At 41.4% G+C, this 24,838-nt stretch overlaps 1 protein-coding gene across 1 annotated transcript in view; it reads right to left on the bottom strand.

Moving 5' to 3' along the window:
* Nucleotides 1-23,388, bottom strand: part of LOC127214102 (cyclin-Y-like) — a gene marked incomplete at its 3' end in the record, with an annotated part of 82,988 nt that extends 59,600 nt beyond the window's left edge. Inside the window, exons 1-2 of the mRNA XM_051174435.1 lie at nucleotides 23,375-23,388; nucleotides 22,960-23,304 (exon numbers count right to left, since the gene is read on the bottom strand). Coding sequence (XP_051030392.1) covers nucleotides 22,960-23,304; nucleotides 23,375-23,388 — 359 coding nt within the window. The remainder of the gene's footprint in view (nucleotides 1-22,959; nucleotides 23,305-23,374) is intronic.
* Between the last annotated feature and the right edge of the window lie 1,450 nt (nucleotides 23,389-24,838).

Raw genomic sequence — 24,838 nt, 5'->3', positions numbered from 1 at the left:
TTTGACTCAATACTTCCTAGATACCTATCCTTGTTCTCTTAAATCAAGCAAACATTATGCTTAGAGACAGTTTTAAAATGTTCATGATGAATGAGAAATAAGAAAAAGGAGAATGGCTAAAGTACAGAAACTTTAGTATTTAATGGCAAATAAAAGTAGAGGTATAGCCTTCACCTATAGCATTCCAATATTTAAATTCAGGTATGTGTCCCCCAAGTAGGAACAGTGGATATGTTCAGTAGGTAAAGTGCTCACTTTACAAGCATGAGCACCTGAGTTCAATCTCCAGAACCTAAAAAAACTGGTATAATCCCAGTGCTAGTGAAGTACAGACAGCAGAATTCCCGGGGGCTTGCTGGTCAACAAACCTATTTGGAAGACCCTGTCTCAAAAACAAACAAACAAACAAAAAGCAGGTGGACAGTTATTGTTTGAAGTTTAAATCAATTGTGTTTAAGAGATCTATAAAACAACAAAAGCCCCTAACCTGTAAACCCCACTTGTCCAAGGACAGATTGACTTCCTAGAATGCTGGGGGCTGTTGTTCATGTAAGACAACATGATCTCACTTCTAAACAAGGTTGGTTACCCCAACTGTATAGGATGTGCTTGATCAAACATAGGCAGGAGTTACACAGGCAGAAGTTTATAGCCTTGTGGGTTTTCTCTTTATAAGCCTTTTACTAATGTAATTTGTGGCCATACTCTGAGAATCCTGTCTGGTCAGTATTTAGTAAAGCTTGCTTCAAAAGTGACCCAAAAATTGTGGTAGTGGTCTTATTCTTACTCAGTGGGATTACCAATGTTTGAGGGACACTACCAAATGTTGATCTCTGTCTTCCACACACAGTCTCATCTCAACCACGTATGCCCCCACACACAAATATTACGTTTTCCTAATAATGGAAGACATAAATAACCAAATTAGTACCCTTCAATTCTGAGCAGAACAATTGTGTCACACAGCTGCTCTCAGTCATGCAATTGAACTGTGTACATGTGAGTTCTTAGAGGTGACTGCTCTTAACTGAAGATGTAACTGAAAGGCAGTCATCTAGCCAACGCCAAAACTTCTGAGAATGTGGGTATGGACTTAGTTCTCTGGACCCAAGGCACAGCCTCAAGCCCATAGAGGAGCACATATTAAGGAAAGCCCCTACTCCTAAACTCAAAGCCCTTCAGCTGTGAGCCTGGGATGAGGACAAGTCCTAAAAGAATTGGCACACAGGAAACAAGGAGAAAGGAGAAGGCCACTGCTCCAAGAGGAAAGGGGTCCCTGCTCTATACCATCAACTTTGTGGTATGGATCAGGAGCCTTTGTCTAAACAAAGAGAGAGAGAGGGAAAGAGGCAGAGAGGGAGGGAGGAAGAGAGGGGAGACAGTGTGTGTGTAGGGGGAGAGTAAATTATTTGTATAAAGTGTTACAGGATAGAGAGGATAAAAGACTTGAATTCCTTGGCTTAAACAAAAGTTGTATGGTATCTGATAGAAAGCTGATAGTTAATAGTACAATCATAATGGTTTTATCACAGCAACAGAAACCCTAACTAAAACAGGTATTTTGCACAGTGAAGCAATGATTCTGCAACTGGACTCAAGGTTAGACCCTAGGCTTTCAGTGAACCCTTACATCTTCCTGCCATTTCATCCTAAATATCCTACTCAGGAATACCCAGAGCATCACCTTAAAATGACAGATGAGTCAGGTACAGTGGTATGTGCCTGTAATGCTAGCAGTCAGGAGGCTGGGACAGGAATGCACAAACTAGGAAGCCTGGGTTACACAGCACACACCGTCTCAAAAGCAAATAATCAAACAACGTCCAACTTAACCACACCAATTCCCCAAAGCAAAGTCTCCATGACTGAATAGTATGGCAAGGAAAAGAGAAGGGTGTTGAGAACTCCCCAAGTCTGTCAACCAAGCATGGTGGACCATATATGTAATCCCAGCAACTTTGGATGCTGAGTCAGGAGGATCTTAAGTTCCAGGCCTTGGGCCAACAGCATGTTCCAAGTGAGGCTGAAGGGCCTCTTATAGAATGTGTCAGACAAACAATAAAAATCCTACATCTAAATACACACTAAACCTCTAACTTGACAGTTCTAATCTAAGTATTTTTCCTAAACAACAAAGCAAAGATGTAGTACCCAAGTATAGGTACACAACCAATTTAGACCTCTAATCACTTCCTGTGTACCTAGTAGTACATTTCAAACGACAATTTTAATGCATAGGAAAACAACAGAAAAACAAAAGCAATCTTACAACCCAGGAAAATCAACCCAAACCACCTCCTCTTGCAGTAAGTAATCCTGTAGCAAGTAGTCCTGTAGTAGTAGCTACACAGACATAAAATAAACTTTTTAGCTCTGAGGTATTTATTTTTAATGATCAGTATTGCTTTCTTCTGATAGCAAGAACACAAAATACATTTTCAAATCTGACAAAGCATTAACCTAAGTTTTGTTTGACTACAAGATAGATGTTAAAGCATCATATAAAATAAGGCAAACTTTGTTTTAAACATGGAAAACAAAAGTCTCTCTGGACATGATGGCTCATACCTAGAATCCCAGTAGCTAGAAGACTAAGACTAAGCTAGAAGACTAGTAATTTCAAGGTCATCTTGGGCCACAGTCAAACTCATTCAAAACAAAAAAGGAGGAAAGGAAAACCAAAAGTTTAACATGAACTTTTAACATGAACATTTAAACACAAACCTGCGCAAACATTCTCCCCTAGCTGATGAAGCTCATTACTTTCCTAGGCTCTCAATGTCAAATGTCCTTCAGTAGTGGTTATCTATCTATTTATACATAAACTTCACCTTCTCAGTGGACTTGCCTCCTACAGGTACATGTGAGACAGTGCTGACTGTTAGGAAGAAAGCCGAATGACAGAAATCTCTCATCTGGGATTTTCTACCTTCCAAAGTCTTAATGCCCAAATTCACAATGATACAAATACATTTGCTTAAGCCTACTGCTAATTACACACCCTAAGTGAGTAGCTCAGAAGGCACCCACAAGGAGGTCTTCATCTTAAACAAGCACTGGATCTAGGCAGTCACATTTCAAGTTCTCACTCAGGAACATTCCCCAGAGTGGATTTACACCACTTTTACTGTGACAAAATCTTAGCTCTATGTGTGTGTATATGTTTGTGTGTGTCCTGGTTCTCTTCTTTTACCACATGTGTATTCAATTTAGATCATAGAGCTTAGCTGCAAGTACCTTTATCTGCTGAGCCATTTCACTGGAAACAACCTAGAACCACTCAACTACTGAAGAATGAAAAAAGTGTGGTATATTTACACAGTGGTGTAGTACTCAGCTGTAAAAAGCAAAAAACAAACAAACAAACAAACAAACAAAAAAAAAACAAACAAAAAACCCAAAAACAAGACATCAGGAATTTGAAGGCAAATGGATGGCATAAGAAAAAAACAAAACAAAACAAACAAACAAAAAACAATTATCCTGAGTGAGGTAGCCCAGATGTAGAAATATAAACTAGTATTTACTCAATCATAAATAGATATTAGCTGTCAAGGATAGCCATGCTATAATCCACAGCCCCAGATAGGCCAGGTAAAAAGGAGGGCTCAAAGAGGGATGCATGAATTTCCCTTGGAAGGGGAAACAGAAGAGATATCCTAGGTTAAAGAGAGGGGTGATGGGAACATGAAGGATCAGGTTGGGTGTTTAGGGTCAAGACAGGGGGAAAGTAATGAAAGAGATGTCTTAATATGGAGTATTTTAGGATTTGGAGATCAGAAAGAAACCTGGTATCAGGGAACCTCCCAGGAATTCACAAGGATGATCCCAGTTAAGAGTCTGAGTAATAGTAGAGAGAGTGCCTGAACTGGCCATCTCCTATCATCAGATTGGTGGCTTCCCTAATTATCATCACAGAGCTTTTGCCCAGTAACTGATGGAAACAGATGCAGAGATCCACACTCAAGCACTGGACTGAGCTCAGGGAATCCTGTTAAAGAAAGAGGAAAGACTGTGGGGGCTGGGGAGGGGGGTCAAGGTTATCACAAGTGAACCCACAGAAACAACTAACCTGGACTAATAGGAGTTCACAGACTCCAGACTGATGGAAATTGTGCATGGGACCAACCTAGGCCCATGTTTAATAGTTGCGTAACTTGGTCTACTTGTGGAATTCCTAGCAGTGGGATCAAGGCCTGTCCCTAATATTTGGAATACTTTAGGTCCCTGCATGGACACACACACACACACACACACACACACACACCCACCCACCCACCCACCCACCCACCTTGGGCAAGCCTGAACATCTTGCCCCAGAGCTGCTATTAGTACTCTTCCTGCCACCCACCCCCCAACCCAGTTGTGATTGGTACTCTTCCTGTTTTGCTAACACACACCTGGTGGGGGGGGGAGCTAAGCCTAAAAATCCTGTTATTTTCCACTGTGCTGTAAGTCAGTATATAACCCCACTTCATCCCCCTCAATAAATGGCATTCAGCATTCTGACATTGCCATTGAACGAATGACCCACTGTCTTTTCTGTTATTTCAATCTTTAGGCCTTCGCCCAATTCGTGGAACAGGTTGTAGACTGGGCATTACAGACTGGCTTTAGGGAACCTATTCCTCATACTGGGTTGCCTCGCCCAGCCTCAATACAAAGGGAGAAGCTTAGTCCTACCTCAACTTGATATGCCATGCTTTGTTGACACCCATAGGAGGCAGAAGGGAGGCAGGGTGAATGGGGGACAGAAGGAGAGGAGGAGGAAACTGTAGTCGTGATGTAAAATAAATGAAAAAGTTTAATTAATAAAAAGGAAAAATTGTTTCTTTAATTTTTGAGATTATAATGACATCATTTCTGCCTTCTCTTTCCCCCTCCAAAAACTCCCATATACCCTCCTGCAATCATGGTACCCTTTTTCATTAATTTTCTTATTAGTGCTCCTGCGTAGACCTACATGTAATCTGGCATGATAATCCTAAGGGTCAATAGTGACACCCAGACCTGGTAGTGACCAACAGCTTTCTGATTGGATTTAAGATCCAATCAACAAGTGGGAGATCATGCCTGGTACTGGAAACTGAGCCAGGTATTCTGAACTAGTAAAGTCATGGATCCTGGAGAGACAGCCATCACTTTATTAAACTAGCACAATCTAACTATATTCCAAATATTTGTTCTTATATCCACAAACAAGAGTAGTCCTTACCTCTCATTAAGCAGACTTCTCTTTGCATCAGAAACCATTACAGAAAATCACAACCAATCAAAATACAGAGATGGGGAGGATAGTACCAGTGGATACATCTACAGAACACTCCCACACCTAATGCTCAGGGAACATTGTTGAAATGGGTGCTGGAAAGACCCTAAGAGCCACAGTACTAGAGAGTTTGCTGTAAGACTGTGTTTCCTAGCAATGTCAGAAGCTACACCCATAGTCTCACCAACACAACTACTTAAAACAACAGCCCAACAAGGAAAACAACAGAAGACATGCTAATATGTACACAGGAAAAAGACCTCAGGGCCTAAATCCTACATAAAGAAATACAGGATACTAAAGAATGCTGAAAACAGGAGAAATTGTCTTCTCCAGGAAGAACACACCAATACCAAATGGTCAGCCCTGAAAGCAAAATTACTTTTAGGAACATAATATAAGGAAAAAGCCCTCAAAAACATGCCGACAAAATAGTATATTACTACTTATGAGTTTTTTTTTTTTAAAAGTACCTACCCAAAATTTAAATCAAACGACTCAAATCTAGCATAATCAGTACTCTCATGATTATGGATACAGCTCAGTCCAGAAGAGTGTCTGCCTAGCATGTACAAAGGCCTGAGTCTGATGGAAAGAACTGCAAAAGCCATCTGTGGTGATACGTACCTTTGATTCTAGCACTTGGGAGGTAAATAAGAATAACAGATGTTACTCTCAACTAACATCAAAATTAATGACTAGCCTGAAAATAAAATATAATCACAAAATAAAATAACCATGTAACTGATACTACTTATATCCCATTTATTATCCCCATAAATAAATGTAAAAACTTTTATACATTTGAGGGAAAAAGTCAATCAGTGAATAAATTTCTTTCTGATATAAACATATTTCAAGTTATACATTGTATATAATAATATGTAGATATTCCACTAGGATATTCAGTCGCATAAAATACTACTATAAAATACCAAGAATATAAATGATCCCTTTATACATTCTTTTTTCAATTTTCCATTCAATATAGAGATCCATAAACAGGGTGAGAAGCAATATTATAAAAAGTGAATGACTTTAGAAATTGCTGTCATCTATTTTGGTCTTTATGAAGTGTATGGTACAGCAGCAATTCAGCTTCTTGATCAATTTTATTCTTGTCACATTTAACATCAATTGAGAACACAAATTTGCCAAAGAATCAAGGCTTCAAAGTACAGCAATCCTAGCAAAATTCCACTTCTGAGTATATACCCCAAGAATCAAAAGCAAGGGTATATGCTGTTGTACATGACGACACTATCTGAATAGCTGAATGGTGGTGGTAGAAGCAATCTGGATGTCCATGATAACCAAATGTAGTACAGGCCACTAGATATATTACCTTGAAAAATGATGTTACCCTGACCATACTACAAATTAGATGAATCCAGACAACATTACACCTGATCCAGTTACAAGAGGACAAATAAGACCTCACTTATTTGACGTAGACAGAGTAACCAAACTCAAAGAGCAGGGTAATGGAGGAATGAAGTTAACTGAGCAAGAATGGAAGCTTGGGTGAATAAAATGTTCTAGACATGGCCTGCGGGTAAGGGGTACAAAACAGTAGAAATGTACTTACTACCAATGAACTATACACCTAAGTGTGGTCACTTTCATAGTATGTTTCACCACAAAATTGCAAACAAGCAACAAACAAACAAAAAATAGCTATCTACAAAGATGTAGTGTACAGAAGCTGGGGAAATTTTTCAGTTACTAAAGTACTTGCACACAACCATGACGACGGGGTGAGGGGTTGGGGGGGGTGGCATGATGGTTTGTAACTCTAGCAGCAGGTAAGAGAAGACACACATATATCTAGAGTTCACTGGCTAGCCAGCTTAGTTGGTGAGCTATAGGCCAGTGAGAGATAGCTGAGAAATATCTGAAATTGTCCTTTAGACTACAAAAGGCATCCACACATGTATACACACAGAGGCAAGGGGAGATGAAGAAAAATCCCCAATAATAACCAGTTGTAGGACTGACCTGCATCAGGAAGACAGAAGACAGGACAGCAGGGGCAGACTAGTCAGATAACTGGCAGGCAGAGCTGACTGAGTACAAGAAAGCCTACAATTGCAGCCCCTGACTTAATTAATGTACTATGAGAAGTCACAAGTCCCAGTTCTCTATGTAGGAAGACACTAGTTGATCCTTCTAGAACACAAGAGGTCAGAATCTTCTAGGTCAAGCCTGGCTTACCTCCTACATGCTTGAAAAACAGATCCTCTATCTGGCCAGGGATCCAAGTCCATAAGACAATTCCTCAATCCAAGTACTCAAGTCAGTTTTAAGTAGTTGTTCTTTAAGACAAGGCAGCCAAGGCTAGCCTCAAATTTACCCAAATGAAGATAACCTTGAACTTCTAGTCCTTCTGCTTCCAGCCACTAAAAATTAGATTTATAGGCTTGTACCACTACACCCAGTTTATATGGGTTAAAGATTGAAACCCACTAAATGCTGGGCAAGGCACTCTGCCAACTGAGTTACCCAAGTCACTTCTAATATACTTCTGATAAATATAACTGACAGAATCTTAATTAATGTTTGTCATAAGAGCCTCTAAGGCTAACAGCAATGTACCTTCTGGTGTTCAGACTCTTATATGATCATTTCCTGAGTGTAGGTAGATTTTGGTCATTTATGAGTTTAGTTCATCAAACTAAAATTATGGCTTCCATCTTGGGGATTTCTCTTGCTTTCCCTAAGGTAACTTGGACTGGAAGCCATTATTACTAGCTGTAGAGGCCATGTGGAAGTGATGACATATCCAACCACTGGTGAGCAACGGATGTGGAGATAACCCTGGGAGCAAATGTAGAAGCAAAAAGAATTGACCCCCTGAGGCAAGGACAAGTCCAGGTGACAGCAGACCCAACTTCTTCACATTCAAAATATGCTGTGCCTAATGTCCTAAACTATAAAACCTGGCAGATTATAAGGATCAGGTGATGCCACACAGCTCTAACACAATTCTCTGGGTAGCAATTCTTACTCAAACTAACATGGTTTTGTTTGCTTGTTTGTTATTTTTTCCTATATTTAAATTAGAAACAATCTTATTGTACATATCAATCCCAGTTCCCTTTCCCTCCCATCCTCCCATGTTCCCTACTACCCCCCCATCCACTCCCCAGGGAGTGTGAGGCCTTCCATGAGGGATCATCAAAATCTTGCCAAGTCATTTGGGGTAGGACCCAGGCTCTCCCCCATGTCTCTAGACTAAGGGAGTGTCTCTCCATGGGGAATGTGCTCCCAAAGTCCATCCATGCACCAAGGCTACATCCTGGCTCCACTGTCAGAGGTCCCATAGATTTCCCAGTCCTCCTAGCTGACACCCACATTCAGGGGGCCTGGACTTGTTCTACGCTGGTTCCCCAGCTGTCAGACTGGGGTCTATGAATTCCCACTTGCTCAGGTCAGCTGTTTCTGTGGGTTTCCCCAGCCTGGTCTTGACCTCTTTGTCACTCCTCTCTCTCTCTCTGAAACTGCATTCCAGGAGTTTGACTCAGTGTTTAGCTGTGGGTCTCTGCTTCTGCTTCCATCAGATGAAGGCTCTAAGATGGCATTTAAGGTAGTCATCATTTTCATTATAGAGGAAGGGCATTTAAGGTAGCCTCTCTGCTATTGCTTAGATTCTTAGTTGGGGTCATCCTTGTGGATCTCTGTAAATTCCCTAATGCCAGATTTCTCTTTAAACCTATAATGGCTCTTTCTATTGATGTGTCTCTTTCCTTGCTCTCCTCTATTCATTTCCCCATTCAATCTTCATGATTCCTCATGTTCTCCTCCCTCCCTTCCCCCTTGATCCCAATTTGTTCAGAGGCTCTTGTTCCTTTCTCCTTTGTCTGTTGTTTTTAAAGCTCTGAAATGGGTCACTTTCTTCTTGGTGATCTGTAGCCACACTTTGCAAACTGGTCAGCAGAGGGACAACTGGGTCCAATAACAGTTTCTGACAGGACTCTTATTCTCTAGAGTCCTGGCACACAGCTGACACTGCTGCGTGATGTGCTTGAGAGCAACTCATAAGAGCTCCGCTGTCTTCCAGGTGAACAAGCTCTCTAGGATCCCGAAGCTGGGGGCTCTTTGATTCCATGAAGGCTAATTTCTTATGCTCAACAAATATACCTATTCATTGGCGGTTCCAAAGAGAGCTACACTATATTCCATGAGACACTTTGATCACTATTCAAAATCTACAAAAACAAAACACGCACATGCACAAAACAAGTTTCCAGTATACACCAGTCCTATAAAATCTCTACCAAATTCATTTTGCAGGACATTTGGAATCTGAGTCACTACCAAGTCTAACCTACCTGACTACAACAGTGACCCTTTCTGAGGCATATATACTTATCAACTATCTGCCACTCATCATACTGTCTTGTAAACTTATCTTCATTATACCCCCTCAACTGGCCTTCATTTGTATACAGAACAGTAAGTGCCCATTCACATACCCAGCAGATGACTAGGTCCTTAAGCACAAGGCCCTGGTGATACTGATCATTGTGTTCCTAACCCCCAGCAGAAAGCCTGTCATTTATAATTTAAATGACTACTGTTTGTGGACCCACAGAAAACAGAACCCACAAATCCCACAGAAGAAACCAAGCTCTAAATACATCTCAGTGGGAGCACCTATGTGAGCTACCTACAGTGGCTATGGTCCTAAGTATAGCTATCAAACGCTATACCTACATAAACAGTACATACCTACATGTATTGTTCAGGGAAGTTTAGGCATGTCTTAGAGTTTCTATTTCTGTGAAGAGATACCATGATTGTGAATACCATATGGGGAAACATTTCACTGAGGCTGGCTTACAGTTCAGAGATTCAGTTCATTATCATTTGGGGCAGAAAGCATGGTGACATTGAGGCAGACATGGTGCTGGAGAGGTAGCCAAGAGTTATTTATATACCTGGAAAAGTAGGCAGCAGGAAGAAAGAATGGACCAGTAGGCCTGGCTTGAGCTTCTGAAACCTCAAAGCTCACCCACCCCCCAGTGACACTTCCTCAACAAGGTCACACCTCCTAATAGTGCCACACCCTATGAGCCTATGAGGGCCATTTTCATTCAAACCACCACAGGAGCTGTGGCCTTTCAGAGCTTAAGATCTCTCTCTATTCCCAGTTTTCTCTGTGTTTTCTATTTTGGGGTTCAAGATGTGAGATCTGAGCTTCCTCTCCTGCTGCCCCTTGAAACTGGAACCCAAATAAACTCTTTCTTCTCTAATTGCCTTGGCCATGGTGTCTATTACAGCAATAGAATGGTAACTGAGACAACATACTAGAACCATGTCCACATAGGAAGTATATCTGTTTGCCCCAACTCAAAAGCTCCTCACACTAACTAGCATCCAACTTGTATTAAAGTTCCAAACTGAAGAACTTGTTATTTTTTAACTCTGACAAGATTTAAAAATAGTTTGCAATCCACTTTGTAGAGATAGCCAGCCTACCCACACTGACCCCAATGTCAGCATTATCAGTCATTTTCAAATAACAAGACATGTTCTCTATAAACACTTAATGGAATAAAGCAAGAGAACCAAAGATAAACACCATATACCAGGCATTTAAAATAATATGGGAATACAAATCTATCCCTTATACAGTAAAAAGCAACAATACAACATGGCCACCTTAGGTCACAGTAAATGCTCCTAATACAGGATGACTAAACTGAACCACAAAAAGTATGTAGGAAAAAACAGTTTCACAGCACTAGTTTTTCTTAGGACAATATAATTTCAAGTTCATTATAAATATCCTTAATATTTAATAACCTAGTTATTAGTTATTAGACCTGTTCACATAGAGGTCCCAGAAGGTACTGTAATGGTTAGTCTTGGTTGATGGAAAGGCCAGGTACTCTTGAGAAAAAAAAAAAACAAAAACAAAAAAAACTCTGTTACAATACTAAAAAGGGGACCAATATGTGGATTTGTTAAAACAAAACAAAACCTTTACTACTAGAATGTAGACTGATCAGTTGGCACTGCTTGGCAGACTACTATGGCCCAGCACACACCCAAATCCAGCAAAGAAAGTAGGCAGAAACAGTTACCTCAGGCATGTGTTGTGCCCTCTTCATTGGGTACTGTATCTATTTGGACTGCAAACAGCAGAGTGACCCTACCTTTAATTAACAGGCTTTGAGAATGAAGAAAGAAACAGCTGGCTAAGTAGAGAGCTGGGCTTTCCAAGTTACCTGCCTTAAAAGATGCTGAAGCTGTTCAGAAATCCTTCTTTGAAGAGATAGAAGGGTGTAGATCACCTGAAAAATGCAATTGCTGTGTGTGGACAGCCTCAATAGCTGCTGCAAGTGTCATAGCAGACTCTTCCACCACCAGTGCTCCAGATGCTCAGAGCTTGGCTGAAGAAAGATGATGTGGAATGAGCCAGACATTAACACTATAAAATGTCAGTTAAAAATGATTTAACAATTAGCTTAGAGGCAATTGGTCCAGGGGAATAAAAGCAAGTATGTTTGTCATGAACTGTCCTACAGTCTTCTACCTCAGTGAAATTTCTAAGAATCTGGTGGAGCCCACAGGGCATAAAGAGATATTCCTCCTAAGGCAAGGAATAAACTGTTACACCCACCCTTTCCTGCCATCAAAAAAAGTAGCAGTATTTGGTCGGCCTATCTGGATTTAAGAGGTAGCAGATTCCTCACTTGAGAGTGTTACTCTGACCCACATACCAGATGACAAAAAAATAAACAAACACCTGATAGACACCTGCTGGACAATATGACCAGCAGACCCAAAAGTACACGAGGAAACAGTAATAGACAGTGGTCTTATTTGGAGTCTCTGGCAGCCCCCCCCCACCTTCATCCCATGTGAAGCACAGAAGATGCCTTCAGAATTGTGAAGCAAGGTCATACTGTCATCTGTAAGCAACTATTCTCCCTCTTAGAAAGAGCTCTTTACCTGCTACAGGCTTTAGTGGAAACACAATGTTTGACAATGGGCCACCGAATTACCTTATGAGCTGAGCTGTCCATCATGAACTTGGTATTATCTGACTCACTGAGCCATAAAGTTGGGCACACACAATAATAAACCATCATCAAATGGAAGTGATATTATCATTATCAGCAGATCCTGAAGGCACAAGCAAGTACACGAAGAAGCTGCCCAAATGTTTGTGGCTCCTCCTCCTGTTATAATGCCTTCTGTCCCTAAGCATGCACCTATATCCTCATAAGGGTGTGCCCTATGATGATCTGTTGACTGAAGGAAAAAGGACTAGGGCTGTACCACCCAGGAGTGGAGAGCCAAAGCATTAGTAGTCTCCTTGAGGGTGGGGGGTGGGGCAACTCTCAGGACACTGAGTAAAGAAAAGTCTTCTTATTAGACAGAATTTCAGGCAATATATAGTTTTATATATTTTGCTTTAAAAATTAGAAAAGTGGCTAAATATTCTGAATGATGGGCTAAAGCCAATAATTTGACCAAATGGTCAGGAACTTGGAAGAATAATTGGAAAATTAATGAGAAAGATATTTAAGAGATATGTGGAGAGGCCCGAGTGGGCAAAGAACATGAAGACAGTTGTCCTTCATGTAAATTCTCATCAAAAGGTAACACCAGCAGAGCTGTTCAATAATTGAATAAATAGAATGTTCCATGTGTGGCTAATAGCCTCTTTTCCTGGCTACACCTGTCATTACCAGTGGGCCCATGAAAAAGTGGCCATGGTGATAGATTTAAAGGCTGTGCATGGGCTCAGTAGCATGGATTTCGACTCACCAAGACTGACCCACTATAGCTGCTGCTGAGTGCCAAGCTGACACTGAGCCCTCCATAACACCATTCCCCAGAGTGATCAGTCAAGAGCTGGAGGCAAGCTGACTTCACTGTACCACTTACACTGTTTAAAAAAAAAAAAAAAAAAAAAAAAAGCAAGACTTTGTCCCTTCTGGAATGGATACCATTTCTGGTTATGCATATAAAATTTCGGCAAAACTATAATCCATGGACTTATACACTGTCTTATCCATTGTCAGGATACTCCACACAGCATTGCTTCTGACCAAGGAACTCACTTAATAACCAAAGACACGTGGGAGCGGGCTCATTGTCATAGAATTCATTAGTCTCACCATGCTCCCCAATACCTGGAAACAGCTGGTTGTTAGAATAATGGAATGGTATTTTAAAGATAGCCACTGTTGAACTATATCATACATTCATGTAAGCCAATTGAATACATCCTCTATTAATATATATGTCCCATAGGTTCTATTCCTCTAGAATTCTGGTGAACACAGGTAGTTGACAGAGAAGTACTATTTATTAACTAAGATAGTGCTGCCCTTGAAGCTTCACCCCAGCTGGCTAGCTTTCAAGAGCACACTACTGGAGGGAAAGTAATCACGAATCTTATCCAACTCTCGGAGCTACAATAATGACTGGCCAGGTAAGACATGTCTACTAGTGCAATAGCAATACAAATGTTTTGGAGTTTCTGATTGTATTTAAGGCTCACCCTGCAAGTTGAAACCCATACCTGGTACTGTTTTCAGAGCCAACCTGTACCTAGAGAGGTCATAGACCCTAGGGAAGAATCTCCTATTATTCTGCTAAGTGGACCTTAGTTATTATTGTCATATCAACAGTTTTGTATATCTCTCAAGTCCCATCAGAGAAGCTTCTTTTTGCACTAAGTGGTAATTAACAGAGACCCACAACTGGTCAATGTACAGAGAGGATGAGCCCGCCAGGCACTCAGACCTAAATGAGACATCAAATCACACTTCTTCCTTCCAAGACTCAGGCATCTTTGTGGACAAGGAGACAGAAAGAAAGGAGGAGGTGGCAGATGGCTACAAGCAGAGTGTTTCCCACATACAACAGAACAATGGAACATTTGAGCAATATGAATTTTCACTGTCTGTGACAGCCTGCAGCATAAGACATGTTCAAGCTCATGTAAGACAAAATTCCAACATGGAGAGTGGAAGGTAGGCATTAACTTTCATCGTAGCTGAGAAGCTATTAGTATTTGACATCTGCTGGGAGGAGAGTCAGTCTTCTTTAAGCATGTAACCCTGACAAATGCTCCACTTGAGAGTATTTGGTTGCACAAACTAGACTAAATGGGTTGAGAAAGAGGGGTGGACGGAGAACATGAGGTTGGATGAGACAGTAGATCTAGGAGGAAATGGAAGGTGAATGTGAGCAAAATGCATTTTTGGGGCAAGGGAGAGTTTCGAGACAGGGTTTTTCTATGTACCCCCAGCTGTCCTGGAACTCATCTTGTAAACTAGGTTGGCCTCAAACTCAGAGATGCACCTGCCTTTGCCTCCCAAGTGCTGGCATTAACGTGTGTACTACCATTGCCCCCCTAAAAATGAATTTTAGGAAATTCTCAAAGAATTAATAAAAAAATATTTCTAAAACAGGGAGGCAGATAGTTCAGGATAGCCTGGGTTATACAGGCAGATCCGTTTATCAAACAAATGAACAAAGAAACCCACAAATAAATCTGTAGGAGAGTTTGCAGCATATCTTTAACAATTTGTCCCTTTTCGTCTGTCAAGAGTAGAAGCACCCATCTACAGTAAAACACTTGCTTAAAACATGTCTTCAGCATTCAGCTTTGCAAATGCCTGCAAGCATATGAACTCCCAAGTAGATAATGTCCTAGTCATCCTTCAGAAAGGTCTGTATGGGAAGAATGTAAAACAGAAGTGACTTTCATTTCACCACCCACCTAACACTGTTGCAAACTGGGATGGATGTAACTGTAGCTAACAATTATCTTCAGCGTAATCCAGCTGTATTTCCCTGGGTGCCAGGAGCCAGCTGTGTAGCCCCACATCTCCTAAGCATAGAACTTGTTTGTGTCTGTCATCCCAAGGAGGAGATAAAGATCCTAAGTAATGATCAAGGAACAAAATAATCACAACCCCTAGGTAACAGTCTGTAAAGCAACAAAACCACACGGAGATCTTTTGAAATAGTAGTACAACAATGAACCACCAATCACTTAGCCCAGAGACAATATTTTTAGAGGCCCTTTACAAAATTCACTTTCACACCAAAACTGGCTGAACTGTTTTAAAAAGAAATGTTACATTATGAAGTCAAAGCTAATGTATAGAATGTCAACATTCTGATGAAGGTGAACAAAAGTGTTCAAGGTTTTTGTCTGTATTTAAAAAGCTGCCACTGGTGTGCAGTGCCTGAAATGACTGGTTTTGCTTGTTAAAGCTAAAGAGAGATCTAACAGGCAGAACCTTGTGAGGGCAAGAATCTGAAAAGTTTTGGGTTGTCAGACCAACACTTTTCTCCAAAGGAGAAGAACTACAGCAACAGATACAAGTGGTTTACAGAGCTGAGAAAGGGTAGATATTTTATTTTCTCAGTTATTTTGCAACTAGGGACCTAGTTAGACTTACTCCTAACAGAAATGTTAGAGAATCCCTAACAACCTGATCAAGATTGGTAGAACTTACCTTTGCACCCACTGCTCACTTCCCTGGACAGAAACAGTCTCTGAAAAACAGTTTTCTCAAGATAAAACCCTGGGTTCAGCTTCTATCTAACTGAACATGTTGTGGTGGCATAGTCTGCTGAGGTGGACTTCACCCCCTGTAGGTACCTGGGAAAGTTCTTCATGCTTACTGACTACAGTGTGCACCATATTGGGACTTTAACTGAGTAAGAAGGGTATTTCTATGTTCAACTCCAAAGCCAGCTAGCTCCCCACTCAGGCTGAGTCATAAAACTGCTTTTAATCTCACTCTACCCAGTTCTATCTGAGGCACAACAACAGGACAGGGGGAATTATGGGGATGTTGGAAGTTACAGAAGTGCCTCAGGAGTCCAGTCCAAACCTCTTGCCACCCGAGCAGCAAGAATTCTAGCAAAATTCAAATAAGCAGTAAGTTTTGCTGACCTGGGAGTAATATTGTTTTGTACATAGATATTTTAACATATAATAAATGTTAACATTAAAATAGCAATGACCCAGTCTTAAATCTTCAGTGTATATGATCCTGAGCCAAGCCTCATTTGTCTGGGATATTCAAACATGACTAGTGATCTTTATTTCTGGTGAAGACATCCTAAGTTCCCGCATCATAGCTGCATCTACAGCCTGACCTAGTCCTGTCAAGCACCCTCAACAAATACCTAAGGAATCCTTAGCCTCAAAACCAACCAATGTCCTATATACAACTGTTATAAAGACAGTGAAGTCAGACTATTCTTTAAAAAGCATGTTCTGGGGTGTGTCTTCACTTTCTGTATCCTCATGCTTAAATGCTTAAATGTTATAAAATATTTTTAATAAAATCTCCACCTACTTCTTTGTTAGCCCTAAAATTCTTTTACAAATTCCAATTTAGCCCGAGTTGAGGACACTAAAAGATTTGGTGAACTCCTCAACCTACTCGAAGAATGGTACTGTGATTCACTCTTTCCCTGTCACCCTTGACAGATCCTAGTTGGCTTTGGTTATGGGTTTCTAGCTCCTCTGCCTAGGGACAATCCAAACTGCTGATTGTAGCTTTTGGAGCACATTTTACATCGAACACAAGAAAAATAGATACTGGTGCCATGTTCAGAGTGCCATGCTCATCAAGCACTTTCAGTTCAGTAAGCATTTTGATCCTACTGTCTTTGCTGCCTTACTGTCTTTAAGCAAAAGTTAACTATTGTAAGTTGACCTTCTTTTATATAGTAGCTTTTAAACAACAGATTGCAAGACTGTTGTGAAGCACTCTACAGATACTCTGTAGATTACTTAAAATACTGAACATAACTGCTCTTTAAATAGTTATTAGCGTGTGTGTAGAAAAGATACAAAACAGGCTTACACATATTCAGTACAGACAAAAGTATTCACAAGTATTTGGGGTCAGCAGTTAAACAAATCCATATGTGGAACCCAAGGACACTAAAACCCAACTGCAGCAAAGAAATTGAGATATTCAGATATAGGTACACAAAGTATGATATTTATACATATTTTTCCTTAAATCTGTTGCTATTACATGGTTCTATACCAAAATAACCCTAGATCAGCAGGTTGCACTGCCAGTCAGCCCAGCTGCATTTAGAGTTACTTGGAAACCTTTAAATAAACCTATTTATAATAATGAAACCAATGCTGAAGACTTCTGGCTAGATAAATCCTAGATGCATCTGTAGAATCAGGGAGGCAGAATATTATTTAAATGACAAATGAGTATTTAGAGGTTTAAATTAGCATGGTCGTATAAAAAGGATTGGAGCGGACACTACAGCCTCCATTAGAAAATTTACTAACAACTTTATGCTCTAAGGAATCCTAAGTCTACAGAACAAGTTTGTGGTCTTCCAAAAATTTTTCTCAAAAAACTGTCTAACAAATGAAACTTAGATATCTTTCAAATGAAAGAGCACACCATACCACCTCATTCTTCATTGGCAAATTCTTCTGTAAGCCCATGCTGTGCTGGCTGTTTTTTATGTCAGCTTGACACAAGCTAGAGTCATCCAAGAGGACAGAGAACTGAGAAAACACATCCATAATTCAATCTTGTTGGCATTTCTTAATTAGTGACTGATATGGGAGGGTCCAGTCCATTGTGGGTTGGGTCACCTCTGGACTGGTGGGCCTGGGTTCTATCAGGAAGCAGGCTAGGCAAACCATGAAGAACAAGGCAGTAAGCAGCACCCCTCCATGGCTTCTGAATCAGCTCCTGCCTCGAGGTTCCCATATGGCTGAGTTCCTTCCTGCCTTGGCTTCCCTCAGTGGACTGTGACTGGGAATACAGATGGCCACACAAACCCTTTCCTTCCTAAGCTACTTTGCATCTTGGCGTTTCATCACAGCAACAGCAGCCCCAACTACGACAAAGCCCTAGTGCCAAACAACTGATTGTAATCACTTTGTCTCCATTCTTCACTAGAGTCCATAACAACATTCAACTGGGTCCTCTGAAATGTCTGTCAATATTCTTTTTGTTTTATTTTTGTCTTTTTTGGGTTGTTTCTGCTCTCTCATTTAAAATATAAAACCTCTAACAAATGTTGGTGTGTACCATAAAGAAGAAATATTTCTGCAAACAGAATTCAAGAACATAAAAAAAAAATCATTCATGATTTTAAAAACTGGTTTGTGCAATGCATCACAAAAGTTGGTTCATGGGCAGAAACCACATGGTTATCTTAGTAGGTGCAGAAAAGGTTTTCAACAAAATACCCTTCATAATTAAAGTTCTATTGAAACTAGGAATACAAAGAAAGTCATATGTAACAAGCCTATATCCAACATTATACTAATGGGGGGAATACAACAAAATAAGGAATTAGACAAAGGTGTCCCATCTCCACTCTTACTCAATATTATGCCTTTAGTTTTAAGTAGGACAATATGAAAAAAAAAAGAAAAAAAGAAAAAAAATTTAAAAAAATACAAGTAAATAATCTTATTAGCAGATAATATAATCTATACATAAGAGACTCTAAAGACTACCAGAAAACTACTAAAGCTAATTAAAAAAAAAAAGGCACTTTCCTCAAAGAGAAAGGATACCAAATCAATAACAAAAATGAGTAGCTTTCCTAGACACCAATAATGAACATGCTGAGAAAGAAATCAGAATAATCCCATTCACAATTACCTCAAAAGCAAGCAAACAAACAAACCAAACACACACATACACAAAGACAAGTCTTCTAATAAAGGTAGGCAAGTATGGTGATACTCTGTCATCTAGCATATAAAGCTTGCCTGAAGATCAGAGTGCAGAGCTAGCCACACACTAGTAAGCCACAGGTGCCAGGGTGGTGGCACACACCTTTAATCCTAGTACTTGGTAGTCACACCTTTAATCCCAGCACTCAGGAGGTGGACAGGAGAGAGATGACTGGTCAGAGAGAGAAATATATGGCAGTAGGAGACAGGAGTTCAGAGAATACAGACTAAGGATTTATAGAGACAGGACTGCCACTTTGGTCTGAGGATTCAGCAGAGGTAAAAGGTCTTTCTTGTGACTGGCTCCTTTATTTCTCTGACCTTTCAGCATTTATCCAGATACCTGACCCTGGGTTTTTATTATTAAGATTTATTAGAATTTGTGCTACAGCCAAGGAAGTGAAAACTTTAAAACACAAAGAAATAAATCAAACATTCTATAAGATGGAAAATCATCCCATGCTCATAAAGTGAACAAAAATTATTATGAAAATGATATACTATCAAAAAAATCTACAAATTGGATACAATTCCCATTAAAATTCTGACATCATTCTTCTTTATAAATAGGGGATGGCTGAAAATTCACTGAGAAACACCAAAGACCTATTAGTAAAGCAACCCTAAGCAAAAGAACAGTGCTGGAGATTATCACCATACCTGATTTGAAATTGTACTACACAGAGGTGGCAATAAAAACATCACTGGCACACACTTTTAATCCCAGCACTCAGGAGACAGAGGCAAGTAAATCTTTGTGAGTTCTAGGCCAGCCTGGTCTACTTAATGCGTTTCAGGCCAGGCAGAGTTACAAAGTAAAACTCTGCTTCAAAAAGAACAAAAAATGTCATAATACTAGTACAAAAACAGAGGCATAAATCAATGACAGCACAGGAGACCCACCTATTAACCCAGACAGTCACAAGATTTTTTTCTTACAAAATCAGAAAAATACACATTTGAGCAAACAGACTCCTCAACAAATATTGCTGGCGAAACTATCCATCTACACATGGAAGAATACAACTAGACCCGTGTCTCTCACCATATAAAAAAACCAACTCTAAACACATCAAAGACCTTAATGCAAGACCTGAAACCCTAAGAGGAGGAAACATGTAAGATACCAGCCTAGGCAAACATTTCTAAACTCAGGCTCTCAAGACATAGTGCCAACAACTATAAATGGGTTTCCATGAAGGAAAAAACAAAAACAAAAAACTATACACAGTCAAGGAAATAGCTGCATGAAGAGACAGCTTATAGACTGCTATATAATCTGACAGGGAGTTAAAAATCTAGAATACAGAAAGAACTCAAAAAACTAACCTACCTAATCAAGAACTGGTCTAATGAATTATACAAACAGTTCTCAAAAGATGAAGTACAAGCTGGCAACAAATGTATGAAACCAAGAGTGTTAGAGCACATCCTTAATCGCAGCATTTGGAGTAGAAGCAGGTGGACCAAGGCCAACCTGTAATACACAACAAGTTCCACAGAAGCAGGTGGATTTCTGTAAGTGTAAGGCCAGCCTGGAATACACATCAAGTTCCACTTAGAGAGATCTTTTCTCAAAACAACAAAATTTAAAATATATAAAAGAATATTTAACAACACTAACCATAAAGAAATACAAATTAAAAACTACAATGAGATTTTTTAACCCACTTCATTAAGAATAGAGCTTATTAAGAAAACAAATAACAACAAATGTTGGAGAAAATGCAGACAAAAGGGACACCCTTATATACTGCTGGTGAGAATGCAAACTAGTTCAGAATGTAGGTATGGAGAACCCTGGAAAAAGCTAAAAATAAATTTACCTTATGACTCAGCTATACTACTCCTGGGTACTTGTTCAAAAATATAAAAAAGAAAAGGAAAAAAAATCACAGAAATGCTTGCACATCAATGCTTATTGCACAACTCCCCATCAACTGAAGAATGGAAACAGAAAATGTGATTTATATACAATGGAATCTGTTTCTGCCATGGAGATGAAATCATGTCATTCTAAGTAAAAAAAAAAAAAAAAGGTACAACTGGAGAGAATTAAATTAAGCAAATTAAGTCAGTCTCAGAAGGGCAAACACTGCCATGTTTTCTCTCACTTATGGGTCCCAGACTTAACAGGTACATAAAATGCTGTATGTGGAACAATATAAAAGTAGAAGCAAAACTGTTTGGAAACAAAGGAGAGTAATGGAAAAGGGGAGGTATGAGAAATGTGAGGGCAGTGAGGGATGCAGGGCATAAACCCAAAGAACATTACATACTTGCATGAAGAGGGCCTAACATAAACCTTTACAAGAAAATTAATTATTAAAGTATCCCATGTATTTCCGCTTGTCAATCATGTACAGGATTGGTACCAACCTTCTACAATGAATTCATTCATTACTTCACTCCTTCCTTTAAAATACAGTTTTATTATAGTCTTTAGAAGGAGTTTAATATTCTTCTATATGTTTTAAAATATTTAAATGCATGGCCACAGTTCAGGTCATCTAAAGAGGAAGTCAAGCTAATGAACACATAACACTAGAGTGGCTGGAGATAGATGGCTTGGTAATTAAGAATGCTTGTACTTCCAGAATACCTGAAATAGTTTCCCAGCACCCACTGTGTACACTTAACAACCACCTGTAACTTCAGATCCAGGTGATACAACACCTTCCTCTGACGTCAACTGACACACACATAAAAATAAATCTTAAGTAACACTAGATAAATCATGTAGTACCAGAATTCACTATAAACTGCTCATTTAATAAAGCTACCGTTCTAACATGAAACAATGACAAAATTCTTTTCTTTAGCCTTTAAATGTAGCTTTTCACATTATAGGGCATGCTCCAGCTGTCAATTCATTCTCATAAGAAAAAAATTCAGGTGAGTTTAACTAAACTGTGTGAGAATATTGGTATGTTCAAAAAAGCACACACACACACACACAAAAAAAAAAATACATAATGATGTATTTCCAACGTCTAACCTTTTGGGTTCAGAATCACATAAACTGTATTTTATGCCCAATGCACAAACTACTTATAGAGACTGATAAGACAGTACTGAGAAGGCTACTGCAAAATCAGTAAGATAAATCATTATTGTTGTAGTAACGGCTCCTTTTGACTATTTTCAAATATACAAACCAAGTCAGCCAGATTAATCTGAAATTCATAGGACTGTAATTCTACCACATGCAAAACTAGATCACTTAACCAACAACCGCCTGGTAATAAGTTTTCAGCATCATGCTGAGGTGAACTTTGTACTTTAACCCTGCAAGCATCCCCCCGTGTGTGTGTGTGTGTGTGTGTGTGTGTGTGTGTGTGTGTGTGTGTGTGTGTATGCATACATATCATTCATATGTAAACAATTGTGTATCTACAGTCAGGAGCATATTCCCTTGGGCCTGGTATAGGCTTTGAATAGGGGTGGAACAGAGTTGTCTGGGGGAATGCAGGCCAACTCCAGGTAAAAGCCTCCAGCTGAAAAAACTCAAGGTTGGCAAGGCGATGGTGGTGCACGCAAGGCAGAGGCAGGCGGATCTCTGTGAGTTCGGTACCAGCCTGGGCTACAACAGCTAGTTCCAGGGCAGCCTCCAAAGCCACAGAGAAAACCTGTCTCGAAACACCAACAAAACAAAACAAAACAAACAAAAAAAAAACCTCACCGTTATGACAACTCCCTTCCTTCTGGAAAGAACAAATACCACTGCTACCCTAAACATAACGACTCTGGCAACATCCCAAAAGCACCCTGCCAGAGGCCTTCCCTGTCACCTCCGGGCAGCACACGCACATGCATACAAACGCGCCCCGTACACGCAAGCCACACACTCCTGGAGATCTATGGCTAGCAAAGTTTCCACTGCTCCCTGCGGGCCTAGCCCTGCACAGAGGACCCGCAAGGCTCAGGAGCCGCGCTGGGGAGGGGAGGGACAGGCGACATCGCTCACCGTCGATGTTTTCCCTGTCGCTGATGTGCTGCAGGTTGCAGCCGGTGTCCTCGCGGCTGAGGTCCGTGTCGGGCCGGTAGGACTCCAGCCGCGAGTGCGCATTCCTCCGGAGCTTGGGGCTGGACGACACGCAGCACGAGGTTGTGTTCCCCATCGTCGAGCGCCCGGCTGGTAGCCCCGGGGCGCGGGCGCGGGCTCGGGCGCAAAGGCAGGCCGCCCGCGCCCGGCGGAGGGCGGAAGCCGCGCCGGCCCCGGGTCAGCAGCGACGGCGGCGGCGGGGCCTCGCCATGGACAGCGGCGACAAATGGGCGGGCTACGGCGACCACCAGACAGCGGCCCGGGCTACTACGGCCTTAGCCCCCGTTTCCGGCGGAGGAGCCTGAGTCCGCGACTGCGGCCCCCAAGCAGAGCTCACCCGGCCGCGGCCATGGCGGGCGGCGCCGCGCAGGCCGCCTCCCACCGCGCTCTCGTTCGGCGACCCGCTCGCAGCCTCGACTTCGGCAAGCGGTTCCGGTTCACGCCGGGGACAAGCGAGCACGCGCGCAATAGCCAAATGCGCTGCAGGAGTGGAAGCGTCCCCGGCGGGGCGCGGCGAAAGGCGGCACACAAGATGATGTTCGCGCAGCCCCGCCCCAGGCCTGCCGGCATCCGTCCCGTCCCGCCCTTCCGCGCGGCCCCGCCCCCACGCCGGTGCGCTTCCGCTGCACCTCTCCGCTAGGCCCCGCCCCTCTGCTCTGGAAGCAGATGGTTGGCACAGGAAGGTGCGCGGTTGTGTGCCCATGGCAGAAAAGTCAAAGCCGCTAAGACTGCAGGCGTGGCTCTCCGCTCTTTCTTTTCCAAGTCGCCGAGGCATGGAGTAAATAGTGGCCCCGGAACCACGAGGGGGCGCTCACGGAAGCGAGCCTTAGCGCAGCCTCTTGCCTGCGGCAAGCTGGTGATTTCTGAGTGTCCTGACGTTGAAAGAAGCTCCTGGTTCAGTTGGGAGTGCACCTTGCTCTGTCAAGCTCTATGGAGGACTTGAGAATGTGCCTGGGGACACGACGAATTAGCTGCGGTGTTCCGAGTTTTGGACCACGCTTGTTTTATGTTTCACATGCAGTGGCTTTTGTACTTGGGCTGGCTCCTTGAACAAAGATAAATGTTGGAAAGAAGGTAAGGAAAACAACCTTAGTCCTTTCCAAATAGTGAGGGGGCCTGGAGCTTTCTAACATCCCCTTCCCCAGATAAACCAGATTTGTGACTCACGCCTGTAATCCCAGCAGGGTAGAAAAGACTGGGATGATCAGGAGTTGGAGATGTTAGTGAAGGAGTCAATGAACGGAGGGAAATGCATGAGGAAACTGATGCCTACCTGGCATTAACACTCTGTAAACGTCTTGTTAAAGGCTTTCTATTGTTCACGCCTACTCTATTTTTCAGCCTGTGCAGTCCATCCACGGCATGGAAGTGTTCATACATTGTTGCTCTACAAGGGGGTGAGGAGGAGGCTTCATGCTCTGAGCTGTAATAATGTCATTTGTAGGGATGAGTGACAGAATGCCTTGGGAAATGAATGGCTGCAGAGTGGTGCTGACCAGATGAGAGTAAATATTAATGGGGAGTTCTAGAGAATTACAGCCCCAGGGAGGGAAGGTAGAGAGCACCAAGAGAACGTCTTCCCAGGGTGAAATGGAAATGCAATGCCCTATCTTTTTTTTTCCAAAGGGTTAAATGAGACAAAAGGAGTTCCATCTTTAAAGATCTTTAAAGAGTTCTGTGAAGATGCCACCTGGAAAAAAAAAATCCCTCTCCTTGTTAGCATTTTGTGAAAGTGTGTTCCCCAGGTTGTATCCTGTTCCCCAAAGCTACACTTTGCTTATCAACCACACTGCTTTAAAGA

Source organism: Phodopus roborovskii, unplaced genomic scaffold (genome assembly GCF_943737965.1).
Source record: "Phodopus roborovskii unplaced genomic scaffold, PHOROB, whole genome shotgun sequence".
In the NCBI taxonomy this organism is placed as follows: domain Eukaryota; kingdom Metazoa; phylum Chordata; class Mammalia; order Rodentia; family Cricetidae; genus Phodopus; species Phodopus roborovskii.
The sequence above is the reverse complement of the archived record's forward strand: the minus strand, read 5'-3'. Positions and strand labels throughout refer to the sequence as shown.